The sequence below is a fragment of the Chaetodon auriga genome, chromosome 23 (genome assembly GCF_051107435.1).
Source record: "Chaetodon auriga isolate fChaAug3 chromosome 23, fChaAug3.hap1, whole genome shotgun sequence".
NCBI classification, from domain to species: domain Eukaryota; kingdom Metazoa; phylum Chordata; class Actinopteri; order Chaetodontiformes; family Chaetodontidae; genus Chaetodon; species Chaetodon auriga.
The window spans coordinates 15,180,698-15,206,877 of record NC_135096.1 but is presented as its reverse complement, the minus strand read 5'-3'; the positions used below and the strand labels follow the sequence as shown (position 1 = coordinate 15,206,877).

The following is a 26,180-nucleotide window of genomic DNA, read 5'->3' as shown; positions in this document are numbered from 1 at the left end:
TCACGTCCTATTCACTAAACTTTTCCTCCAGCGGGTTAGCACGTTTTAAGTAGTGCCTTATTGTCGCCTGTCAGAGGGGTTGACATCTGACATGAGATAAATGACTTCAGGCAAATCACCTGACATAACTCACGCAACAGTTCTCCTGGAAGTGGCGGATACACAGTCTACTGCAGCGTTATCTCATTTCATTGTGAGTTTGGAGACGCGAAGCTCGAGCCTGGACTTCATGACGCCGCGTGTCCATGTTTGCTCTGTGGACACTGCATTGATTTAAACTTGTGTGGGGGTGCAGGCCTACAAAACGCTCTTGGAACGTCAAATATTTGCTTCATTGTGATTCAATATGTAGTTTTAGCAAGCAAAACTGACAAATGCAGCTATATTCAGGTGCTTCCGACAAACCTGTTCATCATCTGCAAATGCAATTTTAGAAAACCTGGTTGTTCATACCAACGTACCTTAGTGAGACGCGTCAACGCGCTTTTTTCTTTTTACAAAAGAAGCCAAATTTCCACAAAGTTACACAAAATGTCAGATTAAATCAGCATGTTTGTGGTGAAAGAAACAAAACAAAACCGTGGATTTGACCAGACGTTGGATGCCAGCGTTCTGTCTGTCTGACAGTTCCTGACACACACTTTGGTCAGGACCGTGCAGCATCACACTGAGCCGTCTTCTTCCCCCTTGCAATTTGCTGGCGCTTTGCTCTGTACGTTTCTTGGCACGCTGGCGGGAATGTGTCTCGCGTCGCCCACAAGCTTGTGAGTTTACAGCGCCAGACGTCCTCCTGCTCGCGTGAGTAACGGCGAGAGATACAAACAAAACAGGCACCCACTCATCAAAACACCGCTCCATAGCACGACAAGTGTTTAAAAAGTCCACAGGGTGGGAAAGATGCAAAAGATATGTTTGAGGGCACTTCAGCACAGTAGACTGTCTAGTTATACAGTCGTACAGCTGTAATTCTTGAGACTGTCATGAAATAAAACCCCTTCTTTGATGGCTTTTATAGTCTCTAGACTCATTCAGGACATTAATATTCAAGAATGGAACATTTTTTCTCATTCCAGTGCTGATTCAGATTCCCTATTCACAAGAAAATTATGCATAGGTGCAATTTTATCTCTCTGAAAACAGCCTGTGTTGTCTCCAATGTTGACGGCCTCAAAAATATTACAGGTCAGGCTGCACTGAAAGATGCTCAGCACCTTGTCGCTTCTTCTTATTTGGCTTACATTATATCATCACGTGTCGCATCAGAAGCATAAAACTACACAGCTTCTTAAATCACAACCATTAATTATTATTTAATATGACAAATTCAGAACTTTCACGCACATCTGTTCGGTTTGCAAAATGACATGTTTCCTGACACGGTGTCCAATGAAATAAGGTCATTATTCAAAGATGCTCGTGACCAAAGACCTGCTTTAAATAATAATAATAACACATTTCCACGCGCTGCGTCCTCCGCTGTGACGTGCAAGCAGGAGAGACGGATGATGGGAGGCTGCGTCGCAATCAAGCCTTGACATTTCAGAGGGAGATCAGCTGGGATACGCACCCCTACCATTTACATTACAGCAACCAGAGGCTGCGCGGGAGGTTCATGGACGCCGTGCAGGCGCAGTGATTAAAAAGGGCTAATTAAAGAGAGATGGAGGAAATCATTCCCTTTTTTTTTTTCATTAAATTTCCCATGAAATTAGATTTCTCATTCGGCTGCATGGGATGGAAGGTTGACTTTTTTATGTGTTTTTTTTTCCACCCTCGAAAACGAGGTCCGTGTGGAGTTCTGTGTGTGTGCGTGTGTGTGTGTGTGTGTCTACGCACGTGGAATGAGGAGTGACAGTCCACTTATGAGGAGACGTTATGCTCCCTGAGTTTAATTCCCATTCTGGAGGAGATCCGCGTGACAAGAGAGGACACTCACACATGTTGAACATGCAAATTTCAGCCGCATGCGGGTGAAGGAGAGAGACGATGTGGAGGCCTTCTAATGGAGCGGCATCGACTTTCATTTATGTCGCACCCAGCAGCATCCTGAACCAAACGCTCTGCCAGACGACAGAATCTCTCCACAGGAACACGGGATGAACCACATATCCTCCCCCATACATTTTTTTTTCACGAGAACATTCTGTTTTAATTTATGTTTTACACCTAACCACCAAATCCCAACTATTTTGGAATCGGGCTCGTGTGGGAGGGCTCACCAACTGAAACCTAGCATACAGCTCGTATGTTAACGGCATGCTGGCGCTGAGCAGCCTACCTGACGGCACCTGTGCACCGTGGAGACGTATGCAGGTAATGGCTGTGGCTAATGCAGGACCACCAGAGGACGTGGCTGGGAGAGAATGACAGTTCTGGTAGCGGTAAATGGGAAAATGTGCAGAAGTAAAGCACTACATCTGCTAATAACTGCTTTTGGAAGGAGAGGAGAGGAGAGGAAAGGAAAGGAAGGAAAGTCTGCTGATACCTGACAAACCAAGAAATCCTGGATATCCGATGCTGTTAATGACAGATGTTAACTTTCTATCACCTCATGATAAACATTTTGTCTGATAGGGGATAAAGCAGGTTAACTAATCCCTAAACTACTGTGATCTGAGCAAAACAGCGTGATAAAGAGGAGGAGATGGAAAAGCTGTTATGTCTGCCTACATCTCTCCACTATTAAAGTAGCGGGGTATCTGACAGGTCACTGACTCCAACCGCCATGCCTCCAACTGTCATCGGAGAGCTGCAGAGCACGCACACACACACACACAGCACGCCCACAGCGAAGGGTCAAAGAAGAGGAGGGCTTCGTGGAGTATAATTGACTGAACCGTGACCTGCAGTGCTCTCTTGATACTGTGGTCTTTTGTGTCTGCGAGTGTGTATCGTGTTCATGTGGTCACACCTAAACCAACACCCCACGGCCTTCTTCACATTCATCAGATTGATATTAATATTCATGAGGAGGCTGGTGGCCGGCGTCTCGAGATGGGGTGCTAATGAACGGAGCGTGCATGTACCTTGGTGTGTGCGTGTGCACGCACATGTCACAGATGCAGGGGGCAGAACTGTAATCAAATCACAGCCGCCCCCTCATCTCCGCCCTCATCAACCACCAGTGGCGCTCCTTCCGTACACGCTAATGCTAACATGCTACACTACACGCCTGCCTGTGGCTCGGCGCAGGCGGCAGAGACAGCAGATGTGTGTGTGTGTGTGACTGTATGCAAATGTGTGTGCGTGTTGAATAATGATCGCGGGGCTGGCCCACATAAAGAGGTCTGCGCTCGCGGCTAAGCTAACCATAGGCGTACAAATAGCTAACCATTATCTCTCATTAGCATCCGCGGCTAACACAGGACCCACGCTGTGCGGTGGAGGGCCCTCACAATGGGGCCACTCCTGTATGATTGATGGCGAAACAGTGCCGGCCACAATAACAGCACAAAAAAGAAAAGCACTAAAGATAGAATCTGTCGGCTGTGGCGAGGTAATAAAAACGTAGACAAACAAAAGGAAGTCAGACTAATCAAGAATGCCAGGCACAGCTCATTAATCTGTGAGAGCCGACGCTGTTTGGAAACCCGGAGATAAGTCGGATGACTGGCGCGTTATGAAGATCACGTGCGCTTGTCCTATTCCGCCTGTTATCTTTTCATCAGCGGCGAAAACAGAAGGATAAAATGGGAAGTGAGATGAAAGCGGGGAGGGCGTTCGGAGAATTAGGTGAAAGCTGAGAGAGTAAAGAAACAAAAGGTAAATAGGACGCTTCCTGCGACGGCGCAGGTTCGACTGAAGCGTTTGCTCAGCAGAGCCGCAGCCACAAAAAAGGCACCGCAGCTGGGAGAAGACAGCCGACGTCAGGGCAACTTGTTAGCGGAGGAACTTGATCAAATGCTGGATCGCTCTGAGGGACGCTGAGAGAAAGCAGGTTCAGGTTGGAAAATGAGTCATTAAAATCTACCACTCGCCCTCTTATGCACAAATAAGACGCAGATCTTCTGATTATGATCCCATCATCCCCGGAAATGAGGCCTCTGTTCCCCGTGATTGTAAAAACTTCTTTTTCCTCTCCGTAGAAGATTCCCACTGAGTTTACACATCTATTATTTAGTCGTGTCCCCTTTTTCTCAAAGAGTCTTTTGCCAAACTTGCAGTCTTACATGCACAACACACACACACACACACACACACACACACACACACACACACACACACACACACACACACACACACACACACACTCTATTGTTCATGCAGCTTAAAACACCAGTTGTTACAGTGCGGTAGAGGGTCGGCTGAATACTCCATTTCCATTTCATTTGGCCTTCTTGCTGACTAAGTGTTGATAATTCATCATTCGTCTGGGCCCAGGGCTGATGAATATGGATTTCGGGCAGTTTATTAGCACATCTTAGGAATGCATTATGGGAAATTAGCAAGAGGAATGAATTTTGCTCTTTATAGAAATGGGGCCACTGTCTGTGTGTGTATGTGTGAGTGTGTGTGAAATGTAGTGGACTTTTCTGTGGAGTTACATCACTGCTGTTTGAGAGAACTTCCCTCTACACGTGGCTGATGAGCTCTAAATCTAAAATGGTGTCTTTTCATCATGACAGCTACATCACACGGCACCCTCGCCACTCTTGCTCCTTTACTTTCTGAAAAGCAGGAAGCACCAAGTGTTTAAAATGCAAACAAATCCAATCAGAGCCTGTTTTCTTTGGTGAAAACCAGAGCAGAAACACTCATTGTCATTTAGGATTTGAAACCCTAACAACCGCTGATAAGCTCACCAAGGTTTGGATTTACAAACACCTTGTTTATTGGACATCCTGTCATCCTGCCAGGCTGGATACTTTACAAAAGTCAAAATAAACCCGCGAGCAGACTCTAAGCGCGGCGAAGAGTGATGGATCCTCTACTGTAATTTACCGTGCCTCCCGCCAGGTATGAACAACGAAGGAAAAGCTCGCCGTCCACATCGCGGCTCATTTTGTTATGCTAAGCTGTCCAACCACGAGGAACCGCTGTCGATCACATGTCAACACGTCCGCGTGCTGAAGGGCGGGACAAAACTGTGCGAGCGTAAACGAATCAGATGGAAGTAAGCGCACACACGCAGGCTGTACACATCCTCACCTTGTCTCTGTCTTCCACGAGGTCACTCAGCAGGTCGTCCATGTCCAGGATCCCTCCTTCAATGTACTCCAAGTGGTGGGTCTTCACGGCAGTCTCCCCGTGCTGGACACAAAGCCACCAGTTAGCAAAGAGGATAAAGTCACATTAGAGCTGGACAATAAACAGAACAGGTTGAATTACCTTCATCTGTACACGAAACTAAACTGAGAACAGCTGCAAAAACCAGCGACATTGGACAATCAGCCAATCAGCTTTCATCCTAGTTCCAGTAATTGGTCGTACTTAATTAGAGCAAACATAAGAAGTAAGGCAATCGTGGTGTCATAAAAACACACCAGCGGATCTAAATCCTTGTTAATGATCAATGAAAAGACATTTTCACAAAAGGGTCAATAAACATAAAATGGCAGGAAGTCCTGAAGGGCTAATTAGTGGCCATTATAGTGCGGCGGCTGCACACAATGCAGCTGCTATATATACTCTACCACACATATAGCACATAACCAGCCGAGAGACACAATGGTTCTATTTATCGGACAATGCTGACAGTAACTGTCACAGGGCTGAACGGCCATAAAAGAAACACTTCCCGACACTGAACACGGTCCACCCTGACAACAGCCACGTACTGAAGTTTGTTCTCTGATGTGATGACACCAGTTTACTAGTTACACTGACACAAAGGCAGATCTTCCTGTTTGTTTGGCAGGTAAGAGGAGGAAGAGACGACCCACATTACGCTGCACATGTACAACACTGGGCTTAAAGAATTTGTCCAGAAGAATGTGAGGCAGAGGTGGGGGAGGACGGGGACTTTTCCAGTTTTGCTGGTCTGAGGGGAACGGCGGTGGGCACATTCCAGGCCGGGCTCATTGTCACCGCGAAGGCCGAGGTCAGAGCGAACACACCCCGCAGAGCAGGAAGAACGCCGAGCCTGCTGCTCCGTCCACTGATAAAGGGTTTTTTGACAAGGCTGCAATCTGAATATCTGCGGATCACACATGAAGCTCAACAGAGAAGTGCGTAACACAACATCATCTTCCCCTTCTTGTTACCTTGCACGCACGCAGTGTCAATGCCGTGCAGAAGAAAAAGTGCATTTGTAGCCAATTTAAGACGAGGCTGACGATAAATTGCATAAATCATGAATACAAAGTGCGACAGAATGTCGATCCAGCCTCTCGGATGGGTTAAATTTAGCTTTGTTACACAATATTTTTTTTTCACAAAATTTCTATTAAAAGTCATTTCTAGACAGAAATAAGAAATCTTCGACAAGGCTTATCGTTTCTAACAATGTGTGCAGCAGAAAATGGCCCATTAGGCACTGCCCATACCAATAAGCAATCTGTCAAGAGCAGCACAAGACTACATTACCAGCTAAATTAACAGCTATAGGCTGTAAGCCTCGCAGGCTGGAATGAGTTTGGCTGAGGCCCAGCAAGTGGCTTCTGCTGTATCACTGAGCCCTGACGTGAATGGGCTCGTTCTTGCTCCGCTGCATCCCAATGTGAATTACAGGGCACAAAAAAAGAGGGTGTCTGCCTTTCACAATGGGCCAAGTCCATTCTCTTAAAACAAATGGTTGGGAGAGCCTGGGATTTCAATCACAGGAATAAAGCCAGTGCCTCCCTTTCTTCAGAAGTGGCCACAATACCAGCGCCAGGGCTGAGCGAGACGGAGTCATCAGCAACAACAACGGGCACACAGGAACACGCCGCAGTCTTCACACAAAGCGACGGCATTGTGCGAAACGCAAAGAAGGCAGGCAATCCAGCCATCCACAGCGCAGAGGAGCTGGTCGCTGTTGCAGCGGCGTAACAGTATGAGCGAGGCCGTGCAAAGAAAGACGACTGCGTGGATCTTCATTACGAGCATTAAGGGTCATTATAGGCCTCGAAAACAGTAACTCAAGTTCAGCTGCATCTCAGATGGATTATGACTGAATGTAAGCTTATGAGAAAATGATCCTGCTTCTTACCTGATTTAATACCTCAGTAAATATTTTCCTAATTATGGTTTCAGTTGCTCGTTGCAAGCCTTCAATACAGCATGACGCACAATTTGAAAATTATGATCCCATTTAGAAAACAGGTGATAAAACAGGCTCTGCATTTTTCTTATCCAGACTGAACATCCAGATACAGATCAGATCCAACACTTACATCATTAAATGTTCTCAAATGGTCCTGAATTATCAACCAATAAAGCTGAGTTCATCCTAATTCGTTTCATGGTGATATTTTACAGCGCGGACACTAGAAGTACAGAAAAACGGCGTGTTTCGTGATGATTTGTGGAGCGTTACTCTGTTTACTGTCGGGCAGCACATGCGGGATGAAGATGTAGAAATCGGCGGAGTGTACAGCCGGAGCCTGACGTCAGGGCAGAGCATTTACACCTCGCCAGAAAAACCAGTCCAACCTGAACCACTGCTGGCATTCCTCCGCCTCTCCTCACTGACACTGTTTACTTCTGAGACTGTGTGTGTGTGTAAGTGTGTAAGACAGCAACAGTAAAGGAAGGAAGGGCGGTAATTGGCTCTTTTTACAATGACATCACTTCATCAACAATGAGACACGCACCTTAATGAAATAAAAGGCATTAGTATGATTTTTTTTGGGGAGGATTAATTCACATCAGTGGTTCCAAACACAACAAAGGCTGAGTGTTAATTAGCATCACCGCTGCAGGCAGTGTGTGAGCACACCTGGCATGCTCGCGCTTCTGTTTCCTGAGCCAGAACTCACAAGACCCGAGGAAAGACGCTCTCCTCTCTTTCTACTGAGCGCTGAAAAGAGGTGAATGCATGACACTTCAGAGGGAAAGTAATCTATGGAGAGGAAAGAGGGGAGTAAAAAGAAACTCCTCTGAAGTCCCTCATTGTCAATCCTTGGTAATTCCCCTTTGTATCCCGAACGCTTCCCATGAAATAAAAAACAAAAGGAGTCGGGAGTCAGTCAGTCAACAGTGGAGGAGAATTACCGTGACAGTTAGAAGAGTAAATTCCCTGCAAATTACACCATTAAGTCCCCCACCATTTAAAGCGATATCTCTCCTTCTCCCGCTCCCCCCGTCTCTGGTGAGCAAACATGACACCACTCGAGAACGGTGAAGTGTCGGGGGCGATTAGTGAAGCTAAATTCAGCGCGGCTGCAGCGGTGGTGGTGGTGGTGGTGGTGGTGGGGTTGCTATTTCACACTTTGATCCTCACAAGAATGTGTAATTACACAGCTGCAGGAGGATGGTGTGGATTTAACCGTGACAAAAAAAAAAAAAGGCTTTAATGAAAATGTCGATGAGGAGCCGTCTTGGAGTCGGATCCGACGGTGCGAGTGAGAGGACAGAGAAAGGAAAACTGTGGACGACACCCAGAGATGGAGACAACTTGACCTTCGCCTGCAGTCTGTGATCAGGGCGAAATCACTCCTGATCACAACAGAAACATTTGAAGAAAGAGGGCTGCACGATCCAATACTGCTACTGTGATATTAAACAACATCCACCCTAATGAGGGGCCTTTCCTTCAGGGATCAATGGAGTTAACGCAGAATAAATTTACAAGACACTACATCCCTGAACGCATCTGCCAGCCAGTGTGTGATACCCCAAGAAAGAGAAGGTGTGAACGGTTACATGTACCTTTAAAAATGCCTTTTGCATAGCTGGGCTCTGACGCACACACCACAGGGGACAACTCCTCTCATTCCTAATACATGAGAAGTAAGCAAAGTGCTTTCGGTTTGTTCAGGTGTCAGCACAGTGTCGGTATGGGGGCTGTAATCTGAACTGAACCTGCACAGACGGAGGGAGACGGCGGCTGGCTGTTTCCCCTGAGAAGGCACAACGCTCACAGTCTCCATGCTGGTCCACCAGGCTGTCAAAGCAAGCAGCTTCAGACGTCAGCCTGGCAAATTAAACAAATATATCTCCTAAATCTTAACATTTCAGGTGTAAACCTTTACACAGCTTCCACTTCCTTTACCAAAAGCCACAGCCATGGGAGCCTCTTTCATCACATTCAGCCTGTATAATGAGCAGAGGTTCCCTAAACGCAGTCAGTTTGAGGCTTTGTTGGTGAACTGAAACTGTTTTCTCAGCAGCGCAGACCAAAGCAGCCGAACACGCACCGGGTCACAGCTGAGATCACACTGAAATGAACTGCTAATTAAGAGGGGCTACGTGCCATTACTGCAATGCACAGTGAGACAGACAGAATCCCGCTCGCTAAACCAACGCGCACACACACACACCCCCGGTGATTAAAACCAGGTTTTTGACACTGTCCCTGCAGTCAGCGGTGAGGCTGGACAGCGGAGACACGCACGGTTAACGTGGCACTGGGCACTACGTGGACTCTGCTGGCAGGAGCAGACGGCGCATCCGGTCCGATCTGCTCGGTGCTCTCTGGCAGCTCCAGCGCTGGACTGTCCCGACGATGATCTTCCTCTATTAAGAGGAGGCAACAGGCTGCTGAGTCAGCGTCTAGCAGCGGCTCCTAATTAACATGCCTTTTGAAAAGCAATCAAGGGCCTGGTGCATTATAACCAAACACTCGCATTTAGCCGACTTCAGCTCGTGCACCGCAGTGTGTCTCTCTGAAAATCAACCGTTGGGCAAAGCGGGCACGGCTGTGGCTGTCAGTGAGGCGGAGACATGGCGGCTCAGGGGACGCCGAGCGAGATGAGCTCCTCCAAGTGTTTGTGTGCTCCCTCACTGAGTGGAAACAATCCATCAAGCCATCCAGGCACCCAGTCGGTCCTCCCATCCCTGCTTCCGCGGCCTCTCGCATCCCCACATGCCAGCCTCTCGCCTTGCCGAGGGGGAGGGTGTGTGGGCGGGCTGAGGGGGGACCAGCCGACCGATAAGACCAGGGCCTGTCACCAATCCTAATCCCCAATCACTCACAGGACAAAGCCTCCTGTCCGCAGCGCACATCCCCGGCTGCAGCCACATTGAGGACATCAAACAGTAAACTTCCACCTGCCCGGTGAGATACCAGGGCTTAAACAGGGAGCCATTGTACAGGTAGACAGCCGAGAGTGCAGCCGGCGCCACTCACATCCTCGCCGAGACGAAACACACACATCAGCACACTATCACGCTGGGACAGCGCGCACACACAAAGCTGCTGATTAATAAAAGGTCAGTTCGGCAGAATGATTTATGTTCAAGTGATTGCAGCATCAGGGAGCAGAAAGCTGGGGGCTCATATCTTCACGTGCACGCAGAGCATTCAAAACAACACAAGTCACAGGAAAACAACGCTCGACACCAGAGGCTCCTCCAGTCTCACGCCACATTAGCTCTTCTCAGCTCGGTTTGGCGTGTTGGGGTGTCAGCTCCTACATTTCCCACAGTTACTTTCCACTGCCATCAGAACAGGTACAGACTTGGTGGATCCAGATGTGCAGAGAGCAAACAGGGACAGCTGAGTCACATGACAGCCCTGACTCATGATCCAAAATGTCCTGCAGCTGCAGTGCATTCTGGTACCTGGAGGCAAGTTTCCTGTGATGTAATCTTACTGTCATCAAAAAGTGCTAAATGACAGATAGAAGCCGTTGCTCTTACATTAAGTCAAATGTTAAGTTACCACTTGTAGTTACATTCTGCGCCGCCACAATAAAAGCATTAATACAAGGCACATTACAATTATTTGTTAATTTCTAAACGTTGAAGATGGATTAATCCTGCAGTGTAAGGAGGTTTCAGCCAAAAAAACAACACATTTTCATTATTTTGCCACCACAGCAACACTTAAACTAACAACAACAACAAAAAAAACCTGAAAAGAGTCAAACTCTCTATGAATCAGCCTTGTGTTTTATTGACATGCAAATGTTCAGACTAAGTGTGCTCAGTTTCAAAATAAGTCATTACGTCAACGCAAACGATGTGACTCCTTCTGTTTGATTTAAGCTAGCAGCTAACGCTAGCTCCAATATTTTGAACGTCATTACCTCGTCACGTGACCCACACCTCTGCCAAGGTATGGGAGCGAGCCCTTACAAAACGTGAAGAATGAAATGTGCGGAATGAGACATGTTATGGGGGCGGAAAAAATTTCACGAAAGTCCTGACAAAGTGAGGCAAAAGCGGGTTATAAGAGAGCTCACCTGCTCCAAAATCCTGCGGTATCTGCGCGTGGCTTGGTCGGTTAAATCCCGGACGGTCCACCCCGGTTTACAGGGAACCACCACCACGGTGTCCCCGAAAGTCACTGTAACCTTCATAGCAGCTGTGAAGTCGAATATTTTTAAAAAACAGTTCAGAAATTAATCCAAGTTTCCGAGCAGCCTCGGGCCGAGCTGCTCCCGAGCTGACGCGAAGAAAGTGGCACCTGTCCGCCGAAACTGGAGCAACAGGTGTCTCAGGTCAGGATGAAATCACGGCGAACTCACTTATCCGCCTTAGCGCGGGTGCAAAACCTCAGAGGACATCTGATTTTCAGCCAAGTCGTCATGTAAGTTCGATAAAAACTGTGACTTGAGCCGCAGACTGAGAGTTTCTGTCACGCTGACACACCAACAAAACAAACTGAGAGGAACCCGGAAGAAATCACGGCGAGTCCGGCACTCCAGGAAACGGCTTTCCCGCTGACAGCGCACCTCGACGGCACTTCACCGCCTCCTTAACGTTCACATCCATACCTGCATTATTTCAAAATTCACGTCTGAACTGTTCCCAAAGCTTTACATGTTTGACACACACTTATTCCCTCAGTCAGTAGTTGCAGTAGTTATATATATATATTTATATTTCATAGAAATATAATACACACATTTTTTAAAGTTTTCTCCAACTTTGAGCCCTTTTTAATTCACTGATTTAGAAAGCAAATATGTAAACAGTGTAGAAATACAATGTAGAAAAGTGAATATATTATTATGTAAATTATATTACATAAAATATTTAAAGCTCATTCAATCTGATAGAAATTTCATAGGTACCAATCCCATCGAAGCAAATCTTATTGCATAGAAGTACTGTGTATTCTCAAATAACAGTACATTTACTCAGTTACTACACAAGTTTGCTTCCACATCACTATATTTTAGAGGTCGATATTGCAAATTTTACTCCACTACATTTATTTTCCGAGCTACATATTTAACATCCACGACATATAATCATCTTATAGAACATAATACATTGATTTAGATAAAAGTACTCAACAGGATGTACATTGGTTCAAATTTCTTCCACCACAAAAAATAATAACAGGTCGTAGTTTAGCACTGATGGGGGGCCTTTCTCTCCCATAATGAGTCAGCCTTCTTTTAAATTGGATCTGATAGCTTTGACCCAAAATCAGATATTTGATTGGACATTTATATTAGAGGCCGTCAGGACATTTTGACTCGAGCTGACCCTGGAAAACCTTTCCTCAAAAACTTAGTGGAACAATTCTCTAAACGTCATATTTGATGTCTAAATAGTCCTTCAGGGTCGTATTATTTTCTAAGACAGACAGGGGGACTGTTAGGTAAACGGTCCACATGTATTTGCAGAGGAATGTATTAACCTAAGTCTGCACACACACACACACACACACACACACATCACACCTCTACTCACTCACACATCACACATACTAATTACCTAACAGTTGTCTGTCATTTCATGTCATTAGGTGTGTTGTGAAATTGCCTTTATGGATATTAATGGCCGCTGACATGCTCCCGTGCCTTTTTCCCTGCGCATTGTTTGGCATTGCTCTCGGGAGTTTCCTCCCCATCAAATCAGAGAGCCACCACGGCAGATGGATTCATAATTGGGACAAGCAATTATTTCCACTGCCGCTATAATTCGTCTGAAATTTACGGCACGAACAATGAGGGGCTGACAGCCTCTTTGCCTCTTGTTTCATCTCGGGCCTCTCGTTCCCAATAATACAAGGTGAGCGTGGGAGGGGTGAGGTGAGGTGAGGTGCCAGGACAGATAGCAAATAGAGAGATGATGGAAAGAACGAAAGAATGAAAGAAAGAGATGATCCCTAATTAGCAAATCCCACAGTGACTGCGTCCTCCGTCCATAATCTCTGGGCTCTGATTTTTAAGAGAGAACATAATTTCATACCTGGTTTAACGCTGTGTTTGCAGAGCCACTGAGAGTATATGATGCTGGTTATGTTCCCCCCCATTGTGATTATGGCAGCTGCTGACTCATCAGTTGTTGCCAGCACTTGGCTGCAGTCGTACTCAGTCAGCAGTGGAACATGTGTGTTTCCATACAACATTACTAAAACCTGAGAGCAGGGAAAATGAGAGATAACGCAGGGGGTGTTGGCGTTTCATTGGACACGTAGAGCCACATCCCGCCTGTTTGTGAAACACATTCACCTGCCTGCATTCAAACTGTTGCTCCAGCTGTCCCACTGTTAAGCCCCCCCGCTCTGTTGCAACTTTGCACTTCAGATCTGGTTGAAATTTGCAAAGTTTGGAGGATTTCATGACCCAGAAATCACGGAAAGTGGCACCAGCGAACAGCACTGTTTGCTGCCTGTAACAGCAGGTGCAGATAGAAATATTTGCATGATGTTGGTGAGCCTTGATTGGGGATGGAGTGCTTCTGCAGTGCAGGAATACACTGCTTTTTTATTGCAGTAACAATCTTTTTGATGCACTCATGTTTGTTTTTTTTGGAGCATTTTGGCTTTATTTGATAGTGACAGCAGAACTACAGTCACTGCATTTCTACGGCATGCACCTCAAAGACACCCTGACTCATGCGCTTTCAACGCTTCAAATTTTTCTATTTGTTTTCTGATGCAGAGGAAGTTTCATCTCACCTGCGCAATTACGCCGAGCTTTTCGTTTTCTCACCGCCTGAGCACAAGAAAATTGCATTTCTTCATCATCAAAACATTCCCAATGCTGCTCACGGTTCAGGATTTGTTGATTCCACAGTAGCAACAGAACAAATACTTGTTGGTTTTTGGGAAGAATCTTGGAAAACTCAAGACCCTCTTAGCTTTTTCCTGAGCTTTTGAACATAAAGCACGGCCTTCTCCTGACCGATATATGGAGTTATGTATAAATTAGGTGCCTCTGCTCGTAACTGAGTATCAAACTGCTTTTGTTGCAAAGAACTTGTACATACTGATCAAAATATGCGCTTACATGCATTGTGTATATACACACTAACGTACTAGCACATGCGGGGCTGCTGCACACAGAGGCTTTCCTGTTTGTTCAAGGTGGCTCCTACTAATCTGCACAGATCCCATTTGTGTCAAACAATGCACTACATGACAGGCCTCAATATGTCTTCACACTGGAACACGTAAATGGAACAGAATGACAAGATGTCAGTGCCAGAGATGCAGAATGCTGTAACGCAGCACACAGGCAATGAGAGTGTGATGTTATCTAGTCCCACGCGAGGAAGAAAGGAGCCGTTGTCTGACCTGAGAGCGGACGAGTTTGACAACAATGCGTCGCTTCGGTGTTTGCACAACACTCCTGCTGCTGATTGCTGACTCTGTGATGTCACTTCCACCAGTGTGCTCCCTGCCACGCCTTCACCTGCGCTGGTGTTGAGCAATAGGCGATGCACAGCAGCAGCAAGAGTTTCACAGAGTTTTGTTGCTGTTGTTCATCAGAATTGAAAACATCTTTAAGCTAAACTGCTGTTACAAAGTGCAGATTGTATGTATTTGAGCGGTCTATCAAGCCTCTCTTTTGAGCCTTTTCAGTCTTGCGCTCGTCTGGAAGTAAGGCGTGCTAGCCAAAGTGTTGGCCGTCAATAAAAGCCCAGAGATGGTTTTTGTTGTTTTGTTCGTCTCTCTGAGTGCAATTTACAGGGTTGGGTTGTCTGGGTCGATAGCCGTGTTGATTTGCTTTCAGTCTTCAAGCAGTGCCCCTTTTCTAAAGAGCAAAATTGACATGTTCTCAGCGGCAGTGCCACCACCCCTGTGTTTTAGCTCAGTGTGAGACTGAAGCTGGTCAATAGCTGAGACTTGCTTCACTTCCTGCTGCGCTGCTTACAATTACAGGCCCTGAATCAGTAGCAAGGATTACTCATAAAAACCTGCCCTCGCTCTCTCTGAGTGTGTATGTGTGTGTGTGTGTGTGTGTGTGTAGCTGTGCAAGCGGAGCAGGAGAGATAGCGTTCGCAATCACAAAATATGACTTTCATTCAGCATGAGGATTTCATTTCAGACCTCAGGTATAATATTCATGCTGCAAAATTGCATTTCTTTTGTATGCGGCTGCTGAAAAGCTCAAATCGAATCGCTCGCCTGTGAATTACGAGTGTTGCTAAAGTTGCCCGAATTGTTGTCTGGAATAATGGCAGTTATTAAGAGCAAAACAGCTGTCTTCAGATGTCATGATCTATGGACACACAGAGATGCATATTGTACTATTATTACACTTCTACAGCTTAGATGGATCTTTGTGAGGCACTGCTGGCAGTCCTCTTCTTCATGGATTTTCTTGTAAACACTGTAGGTACAGTAAAGGGAAAAATGTCCAGAAATATGAACGTAAGAAGAAGTTTGACTCCTTCCAGCTCAGATATCTGCATGCTGTAAGTCTAAATGTGGAAAATGGTTGTTTTATGCTTGCTGTTAACGGAGCTATAGATTTGAAGGGTGATGCAGGCAGATGTGCGCAGTTTGAGCCGATGCAGCATCGCCCTCGCTGTCAGTGGAGTGTGTCTGGAGCCTGCTGGAAGCGACCTCTTTAACCCCTTTCATATTGGACAAGTGACCCAGGAAATGCTCATCTTTCAGTGGTAACCCCAGCTGGCAGAACCGTGGCCCAAAATCAGGGTCAAGCTCAGTTCAGCAGAGTGTCTGACCTGTCTGGAGCGCCCTGCTTTGCACCATGTTAAACACCTAAAACAACCATAAGGGCTTTAAAAGGAAAGCTCTTGCATCATTTGACTTCATTTGTTTATCCCCAGGCATTGTGCCTGAAACATGGTTTTCAGCCGACCTTCATGTACCGTCACTACTTTATCTTGCATGGGTTTTTTATGACCTATGTTCAATTAGATTTTTATGATTTGCATTATTCCCATAATTTAATTTTGCTCCTGGCATTTACAGTAACACATGTCAAAGCTCATTTGGATCATTTACTCTACATGGCTTACTGCATTTCGCTAAAACCTTCCCACATAGGATTTCCACCTTTTGTAGAGCCTTCCTTTCACTGCAGGCCCTCTCCAGTGTGAGATAAAGGCAGACAATTGTGAAAAACTTATCAGGCTTTTATTTTGTCCAGTACAGTCGAACCCACTGAAATGTTTGGAGAGTCTACAGAAAGACAGGAATCTGACAAAATGTGCATTGTAGGTCACGCTTTGGGTTTTTTTTTTTTTTTTTGTACACTCTTTGTTGAACCAGGAAGTCCTATTGTAGCTTTGCAAACATGGACAATCCTTCAAAATAAGAGCTGCAATCTTAACATGATGCACAAGTTCAGTTGCGTGTCACCATCACCTCAACACACCCGAAACATCTGTGATCTAACTCCTGCTGGTGTGTGTGTGTGTGTGTGTGTGTGTGTGTGATATTTGAGGAGCGAGGCTGCAGCTGTTAAATGCCACACGTTTATTTGAAGACACGCATCCCTTCCTTGGAACGAACACTCCAGGAAAGCTGTTGTTGAAGTGCCAGGGTCTCACTGAATGGATCTTGTTATGCAAGCGGATGAGTAAGGTTTTCCTGTTAATGCTTTACTTTTGGAGCAGCTCCACTGGAAAGAAACCAGGAATGAGTTATTATGTCATCGTCGGCATAAAGGATCATAGAGCAGGTTAGAGATCAGGCCACAGGCGTCGCGGTGTGAGGGAGGATGCTGATTAGTCGATAACATCGACGCGTCTGCGCATATTTTCACACTCCTCTCAAGGAGGAAACATATTTTCTCACTTTTCTCGGCGAGGAAGTCACAAAGGAGAAGTCATTCCATCTTTGACTGTTACACACGTCTAATTAGACTAATTAGATTTTTCTCAGCTGAAGCCAGGAGTTTAACAAGACACTACTCTCGCCCTTTGCACCATGCACCTTGATGGGTGAGAATGAGACTTGATATTCACCAGGCAGGTAGCACATCACACTCTATCGCACACACACACATCCCTTAATGGATCAAATTAGCGCTCTGGCACATAAACCCTGTTTTCCACCCGTTCTTTCACCCCCTCACTTGTTCTCTCTCCTTTTTCCTCTCTCTTCGCTCCTTCTGTCGGAGACAATCGGCGGGTAATTAAAATCTACATTGAGACAAAACTTGCTTTAATTTAAGTTCATTATACCGTGTCAGTCTCCGGCTTCGCAGGAGATCTTTTTTCGAAAGCCGCTGCCTTGAATCCATGGCAACTGCCACATAACCTCATTTCCCGGCTAATCGCAGTGAGGGAGACTGCTAAACATTGATTTGGACAATTATGGGGCTACATTTGCAACAAAAGCAAACAAGGCGGCGGCAATGGTCGGGAAAGGTGAGGAGTGGAGGGGGCCGAGCGAGAGAGCAGGATGAAAGAGAGAGCAGAGGAGAGGGGGCAGCGAGGCGAGGCTATCTGGATAGTTTAATGGCTCTGAAATGGCACCTTTTCCTCCGTCTGCAGCTCGTAAATGTCCCGGTGATGTCATTCTTTTCAATCCCACTGACACCCCGCGGCTCCTCTGTGCGGCTCTGCCTCACGGCCTTTTCTTCTGTGTTTATTCCTTCTGATTTGACCAAGAGCACATTTCTATTTGCAGCAGGCGCCGTTACACTGTTACATACAGCACAACCAGGATTACACACTGTGGTTTATGTTTGTGCTTCTAAAAGGTCTGTTCATCTGCGGTGATGTTACTGCTTTCATATGAACATTATTGGGAAATTATTCATAACTAAAAAGCAGAGATTGAATTGAACTCACCAGTGTGGAAACCTCCACAATCTTCTGTGCATGTGAATAACTATTACTTCATATAACAAATTAGTCTTTCATATGCACATGCGATGCAGAGCCAACTTTTTAATTCAAATTCAATGACTGATAATAAAAAAAGGAGTCAAATGAAAAATGGTTTGTTTTTTCAATACTTTGAGCACCAGAAATGAAATTCCTATAAGGCTGGTGGCAGATTTGCAAATACAATGAAACATGGTACAAGAGGTGCAGTAAGCGAGCCATGTGTTTTTGTGATTTGGGCGAACTGATCCTTTAAAGCAGCCTGTTAGCCAAAGGAAAGTCCTCAACAGAGGCTTCAAGCTCTGGTCAGTGACATCACTGCAAGCAAGCAATCTGGATTTCATTACAAGCAGGAGGGGCCGTCGAACTGGTTGTGAGCAAAGGTCAGAGGTCAAAGAGCCAAAAAGTTAAGGAAGGCTTTACTGTAATAACACCACCTCATTATGGGCTATCGTTACCTTTCCCACAGGGTCAGACGTTTGTTTTGGCTGACCTGCCTTCTAAAGGACACGGTCGAGTTCTGTTGCCGTTGCGTGACCCCGGTCAGATTGTGGGGATTCTGGGTAATGGCGATTATGACCTGGCTCGTACTGAGGAGAACATTAAGTCAGCAGAAGAGGCAGAAAGAGAAATAAAGCTCAGACACACTGAGGTGCTGTTGCGTCTGTGCACGCAGGCCTGCCCACCGCTCCTCTATTATCAGTGTAGGTGTGCAGGCGGGCTGTCATCACAGTTCTTCCCTGCATGTGCCGGCGGAGATGGGAGAACTAATGACAATCATTTGACCAAACACACTCAATTAAGTTATGCAAATGCACTAATTGCAAATGCATAGCAGTCCTGCCTCATCACTTAACCCGTGGTAACCTGTTTAAAGGTTTCCATACCAGCTTACAGTTGGGCTCACGAGATGGATGTGTTTCGGGCATTCAGCAGTGGATGAATGGAGAGTGGGCTAGATGGGACGAGAGTGTGGGAGGGAGGGAGGAGTGTGTGTGTGTGTGTGTGTGTTTCTGCATGTGCGTGTGGAGGGGCAAAGAAGAAAAGAGAGATCAAAATTGCCCCTCTGCCAATCAAAAAACCCAATTATCATTCTCAATCAGCACTGCAAAGACACAAAGAGCCGCTCTCATACAATGGATCAGTGGTCTAGACCAGAACAATTACTGCATAATTAGTTCATCAGACAATCCCAGATTGATCCAACTTTGATTTGCATGCAGAATCGGGTCGGAGAAAAAAGCCTTTTTGCCTTTCTGAGCATCACGACGTTCCCATCGCGCTGACCAGGGCTCAGGCTGCGGCTGAGAAATGGGTGCAAGTGTTGGAGAGAGGAGCAGTTCAACAAGGCAGAAATGACACGGTGTGAAAAACGCCTCAGTCGAAAAATTGAGCTCTGTCACCCTGTTAAACACATTATTGGAACTTTTGCACGGCCTCGTATATTGGGGGGAAGATGGCGGATCAGGGAGTGGAGAAATTACTTTTCCATCCCTTCAGCTAGCACAGTATGGACTGATGAAGCTCTGTTTAACCTAAACGCCCTTAATTTGAATCTTCCTCGGCGTGCGCAGATTTTGGTGATGAGGACGTCTCTCCCATCATTACAGAGCCGACTCGCTGCAGTGCATGATTGCGAGACGGAGGGTGTTATTCACTTGACCAGCCTGGACCTGATTCTGTATCGGCGAGACGCTCGGTGTGGTGAAAGGAGCCCCGATCGATGACAGGGAGGAGGTGGAAGGAGGAGAAAGTGGTCTGAACTTGTCACGGGGGAAAGCGTCACGCTGCATTTCTTTCACAATCCAGGCTCGATCACTTTGTGGGAGAGAAAAGGCTCCCTGCCTTCTGCGGGCTGTGAATAGACTGTGATTGCCTGTATTACAAAGGGACGAGGGTGCAGGTAATGACTATGTGCTTTTGACAGACACCACCCAGCAGCGGCTACATAGCTAGCTGCGCCGCCATTTGATTTAGTTGCTATGGGGACCGTACAAGTTGATTGGCGCCCTGCTTTTTTTGGGGGGGGTAGGGGGTGAAGGGGGGGTTTACAAACTGCATATTCCAGATTTTGGGGAAAGTGTTATTTGAAGAGGCTCGTACTCTGTGAACCTTTAATGGAGCAGAACTGAATCCAAAACGAACATATTGATTCAATTAAAAAGTGAATTTGTGCTGAATAAATCAGTCACTGGCTTTGCTTAATATCTTGAGACAATGTTTGATTAGTTTTGGACATAATCCCAGGGTGAACCTGCTTTTCAGAGCTGAGGACGCTGAGGTTTGGTCCTTTGGGGGCTTCAGTAACCTGGTAGGTAGGTGTTTGATTAGCAAGTCTGCCTCTTAGAACATAATTCTTAATGTGCTTTTTCATTGAAATGTAACCTAATAAAACATACTGCAGCCCATGTGTTGTTAATTGTACAGCACGTAATATCTAGAATAGAGAGATGATCAGTTTGAATGTATGTGAATGTGCTCGGGGTGGACGGTGGGCGTATGAAGTGCAGGACTCACAAGACTTCTGTTTGGTTTGCAGGCTTCTTCTCATCATGTGCTTCAAGTCACCTTTGGCTTTTTCAATATTTAACCCAAACCTCAGTCTTTCCATCACCTTAACCTGAAGTGCTGTGAGTGCCTACACATCAACATTAAAGGGTGATTCAGCTGCTATGAGCCGGCGCTGTAGGGAGAAAAGAAATCGATATTTTGCAGATATTATACACATACAGATATAATTAGTTGCATTCAAATGTCATTTCTAGGGGACAGGTTTCTTAATTGGATGATTCCAGTAGTTTTAGACTCAGAATATTTAAATTTGACCTTATTCAGGCTGACAAAAATAAATAAGTGATTCAGTATCATTTCTTGGGGGCTTTGAAACAGGAGCTTCACGTTAAGAAAATACAATTTAAAACCAAATAAATAAAATGATTTCAAAAAAGGGGCAACGTCGGTATTCCTAAAATCCTAAATACAGCCCTGCATCTATTCTTAAACTCAAGGTTGCTTTGTGTTGATCAATCTCCTCTAATCCCAGGCCCATGTATTCCCATTAACTCAACAGTATACCACCTTGTATCCTCTTTTTCTCATCTCCCTAAATCCAGACTACACTTTCCCAAGGATTGGTATAAATATGGATCGAGCAAAGCAGTCAGAGGATGGAAATAAACTCTTGGCGCTCTCTCTCTCTCTCTCTCTCTCTCTCTCTCTCTCTCTCTCTCTCTCGGCTCTCAGGTCGATGGTGGGGTTAAGTCCAGGCTTACAGCTGCTTCATCCAGACTACACCAAGGTTGAGGATGAAAGGAAGAGCTATTTCTGTCCAGCTCTCCTTTGTAATTAGAGAGGAATCCATACAGCGAAGTTTCTCAACCAAGTCTACAATTCTGCTGAACCATAATTCACTTAATTACTCAGAGACGCCTCTTTGATTCAGTCAGTATCAAAAAGAGCTTTTCTGGAGGAGAGGTAGGGAATGATAGTAATTTGGAGGCTGTTTGGCTCCCGTTTGCTCCTCTAAGGAGCACTACTTTTTTTTTTCTCGTGAGCAATAAACTGATTATAGATGAGAGGTTGTCAGATACGTCTGTTGTGCCTTTTTCACTCGGTGACAGCGATTTTAAAGTGAGGACTTCACTAAAAGTACACTTTGAGTCCCATAATAGCAGAAGCAGCTAATATTGATCCCATCTTTCTGTCTGCTTAACGTCCTTCAGCCATTTGTGTAGACCTGCGACGGGTGCGACTAACTCTAAATTCAGTTGATTCAAAAGGTAAATTGGAAGCAAAATTCAGACAATCGAGACGCAGGCTTCGTTTTGTATGTATGATAATGCTTTTATGGAGAAATGCATCAAGTTCTTCCACTCAGGAAAACAATCTCGAGCCTACACACACACAAAAATCCCCAAACATCTCCACTGGAGTTAGGTGAACCTTGGGGATTTGTAAGACCTCTCCATAGGATCCTCCAGGCGACAAAAGGCAGGGTGCCACTTACCTGCTGGAAGCCCTGCGAGTACTTTTTTCCCTTCTAAGCAGAGAGGGAAAACGCCAGGCCTTACTTGAAAGCCTCTCTCTGCAGGGCTGAGATTAGAGGACATTCCTCTCTGTTTCCACTCGTGTAGGGAGCGCGTCAGTGGTCACCGCAGCCCTGATGTAACACGCGGTCTCCAGCGTCTTTGAAGTGGCTGGATAAGCCGGCCCTTGGATGTGGGCGAGTTCAAAAGAGTCCACGGAGGGGATTTTGAAACAGAGGAAGGAATCCAGCTCTTCCTCAGATCATTTCCAGCCTCATTTCCCACCGTGTCAGCGAACAGTCAGAGAGGGGAAAGAGAAAAAAAAAAAAATCCTGGAAGGTTTGCAGGCGACTGAGTGACTCAGACATTTGGGTCGCTTCATTCTGGGAGGGCAGACAGAAAAGGGAAGGGGAGACGAATCTCTGAACAGTTTCTTCATTTTGACATCTGTGTGTCTTTGATTCAGAAACACTCAGAGTGAGCGAGGCTCAAAGTCAAAAACATGACATTTTACCGTATTGTTCTGTTAGCTTTACATGCATGTCGAGCAGAACATCTATCCTCCACAACTGGTGAGTAACAGTGTGTGATATCACACAGAAACGATGCAGAGCACAAGCTATGAATACAAAACACAGAGACTCTGCAGCCGCGCCAGCAGCTCCATGAGGCTGCACTAACATCATGATGCTAATGTGCTCATCATAACAATGCTAATATGCAGTAATAGACTACAACAGGAAAAGTCAGGGGATCACCAGAGACATTAGCAATCGTCCTTTCAGACCCATGAACATCGCACAAAGTCTTGCGCTACTATATGTTGGAATATTTTGAACATTTTGACCTGCTGAGGCCTCCAGAGGAGAAGTCAGGAGATCAGCAAGGTCATTGCGATTCATCCTCTTGGGACCATGAATTGTACATACTTCATTGCAGTCCATCCAATAGTTGTATTTCAATGGGGACCAAGGCGATTGAACGACTGCTCGAATGGCTAAAAACCGGACTCGTCCCCCCCTCTGCCTCCTGTAAGCCAGATCATGCTGCTGTCATCATTTAGCTCCTTCAATCACTGCAGAAAGTGCTGACAGCCGAAGAACCATGGGACTGAGGTAACCAGGCCCAAGGAGGACAAACTCTGATCTTGACCTCAGGGAGACAAGAAGTCACCAATCGCGTTCCCAGTTTTGCCAGGGTCCGGACAAGCTTGACAGGCTTTTGACTCTGGACTGAAAATAGCCTTCAATTTCCCTTAAATGTTAGAAAACCATATTCTGTACACGCTGCAAACCAAAAAGAGATTAGTGAACTATTAAAACCCGGGAGACGAGCATGCACATGGCTGCTAAAACGGAAAGTTCTACATGTCCTGCGAATCACTGCACTCACATTTCACTGTAATTCAGCCTGACATGTTTGGTATCTTTGGAAACTTCGGGATCTTGACTAGAATTCAAAATGAAGTTCTGTGGGTTTGAGCTTGGCTGTGCACCATGTGCCTGAACAACAGACCCAACCTTAGATCTGTGTGGGCTGAAGAGGTTAAGCCACAGCCGAGCTGGCAATTCTTCTAATCACACGAGTGTTATTTTTGGGAAGGTTGAGGCGCATGAATAATGTGGAAGCACTGGCTAAAGCTGCGGCTCATGCTTGTGATTGTACGCCGATCATATCTGTGATGAAGAATGGGATTGTGCTTAACAGTTTAGGTATTGTGTAAACCACAAAAACATGGACTATTGTTTAAAGAAACGGTCTGCTTTTAGGCGAAATTATCATACACATCTCCTATCATTGTCTTCCACCCAAAGAAAACATCCTGGATACATAATTGGGAAAACTTTTTATTGGAAGTACATTTTAAGCAGTGAAAACTGCTGACTGCTGTGAGAACCAAGAGCCAAAACAATCCGTATGACGAGATACTCGGGCTCTGGTGTTCCTCCCAAACAGTTTGGCACGGGATGTTCAGTCCAGAGTGCAACTTTCCTCACTTAAGTACACCCCATGAACCAAGTACAGTAATTACTGTCAAATTAGCTCAATGCACCCTAATTAGGTCTACATCATAACACGTGCAGAACATGAATTCCAAAGTGCAGGTTCCATGTGGAAAGTTTTGGCAGACGACCCAGAGCTGCGAGAGCCTCCAGGGTCATTTAGATCTCTGGTTCGGGAGCGCTGTGATTTTCCCGTGTTGCAGCGACGCTCATTTGCCAGCGACACTCTCGGCTGACAAGATGAGATGACGGAGTGAGAAGCCTGCTATTGTTTACTTGAGTGTGAAATCGAAGACCCATTGTTTTACAAATTGCACATCAAGCGGCAAATCTGCCACTGTGAACTGCAGCAGGAGTTCAGGAATTCATGTTTTCATCGAGATATTATAGACAGATACTGTACAGTGAAGAGGTTTTCTCCTTGAGTGTGCCATTGCCAATAGATACAGTCTATACGTTGAGTTACGCCTTTTGCTGATATATTATATTCTAGTTTTTGTCTATTCTTATGCTACATGGGCCCTTAGAAAGTGTTACCTGATCTCCTGTGTTTGTTTTCCCTGCTGCACCAAAAAATGTACCCAACCACAACCCCAAAAACAAGACACACACTCAACAATCATCTTCATCTTGGTCATCTTGCAGCAGCGTATGAGCATGTACAGCTGACAGCAGTGAAAGAGCTGCGCGGAGGTGAAACGCAACCACGAGGAAGAAGCTGAGCCTCGGGGGAAGCAGAGCTGACTGACATTAAATTCCTGCTGCTGCTTTCATTGGCTGCACCGCTGTGGCCATCAAGTTGCAAATCCAAGTTGCCTTGAGCGGGCTGCCCTTAAGCAAAAACTTGCTCCAGGTGGGTTCTGATCCCTCAGTATGTTGCTCTACTGGTTACCACACCACACACTGACCACCTGCACCAGTGGAGCTTGTACAATGCTTTTATGCATTTGATACAGCATACATTTCCTCCTCTCCACAGGCTCTCTGTGCCTCTCTTCACTGGCCTGTCAAATTGCCTGTTGGAGGAAAAGATGGCGGAGCCTGAGCTTTTTTATATATATATATATATAAATCACGGACAAAAAAGAACCCACAGGTTGTCTGTCCATGTCTAAGTGACAGGTGTCCAAGTCTGAGTGTGTGTGCGTGTGTGTGTGTGTGTGAAAGAGAGAGAGAGAGAGAGAGAGAGAGGGTGTGTGTGTGCCTGGTCAGACGACAGATCCTGCTAATCCTGTCTGTCCCAGAGGACAGGCAGTGTGACTGGGTAATTGGCCACTGACTGAGCAAGACCACTCTGGAGGCACTGCTTATTGAACCACTGTCAGAGAGGGAGAAGGAGAGGGAGAGGAGGTGGAGGCATAACGAGACTGGAGAGGAACAGAAAGGAAGAGAGGACAAAATCAAGAGAAGGATAGAGGTAACAGGAGCAAAGAGGAGCAACAGAGATTGAAACAAAGAAAGAAAAGACAGGAAGGAGTGTGTGTGTGGGGGGGGTGAAGAGATGGAGAGAGCGTGGGTGGGTGGCAGAGATAGGGAGAGAAAGAAAAAAAAAAGAATAAAAAGTGAGAGTGAAGAGTGGAGAATTTTAGAGTGACCCTGAAGCCACCATTCCCTCCTCTCTCAGCTGAAATGTGACACTTTCATGATTACACTGGACCCCCTTTTTTGGGGGGCGGCTTAATCTTAAAAGGATGAGCGGATGAGGGGAGGCAGGAGATGGGGGAGAGTAGGAGGAGAGAGGGGGAGGCATGGTAATGGAAGTCTAGGTTAATACTTCCTTCCTCCAGCTGGCCACCTAACAAATTGCCTTGTAAAAGCAGAGGCGATGGATAAATAAAGAATGGCATAAAAAAAAGTATATCCCTCCAGCAAATTGGCTGTCATTGGATTATCCCCTATAAAGCAGGATTTGTGTGTGTGTGCGTGTGTGTCGGTAGACTTTTAGGGTATATGTGTGACCACCTTCTTGCATCACATAGATGTTGAGTGTGTGTGTGTGTGTGTGTGTGTGTGTGTGTGTGTGTGTGTGTGTGTGTATATTAAGAGATGGCTGGTTGTATCAGACCCTGGCAGAAAGGGC

The 26,180-nt window shown here is 45.9% G+C and overlaps 1 protein-coding gene across 1 annotated transcript in view; it reads right to left on the bottom strand.

Moving 5' to 3' along the window:
* pard3ba (par-3 family cell polarity regulator beta a) overlaps nt 1–11,660 on the bottom strand; it is a 133,695-nt gene extending 122,035 nt beyond the window's left edge. Inside the window, exons 1-2 of the mRNA XM_076724065.1 lie at nt 11,268–11,660; nt 5,149–5,250 (exon numbers count right to left, since the gene is read on the bottom strand). Coding sequence (XP_076580180.1) covers nt 5,149–5,250; nt 11,268–11,384 — 219 coding nt within the window. The 5' untranslated portion in view covers nt 11,385–11,660. The remainder of the gene's footprint in view (nt 1–5,148; nt 5,251–11,267) is intronic.
* Between the last annotated feature and the right edge of the window lie 14,520 nt (nt 11,661–26,180).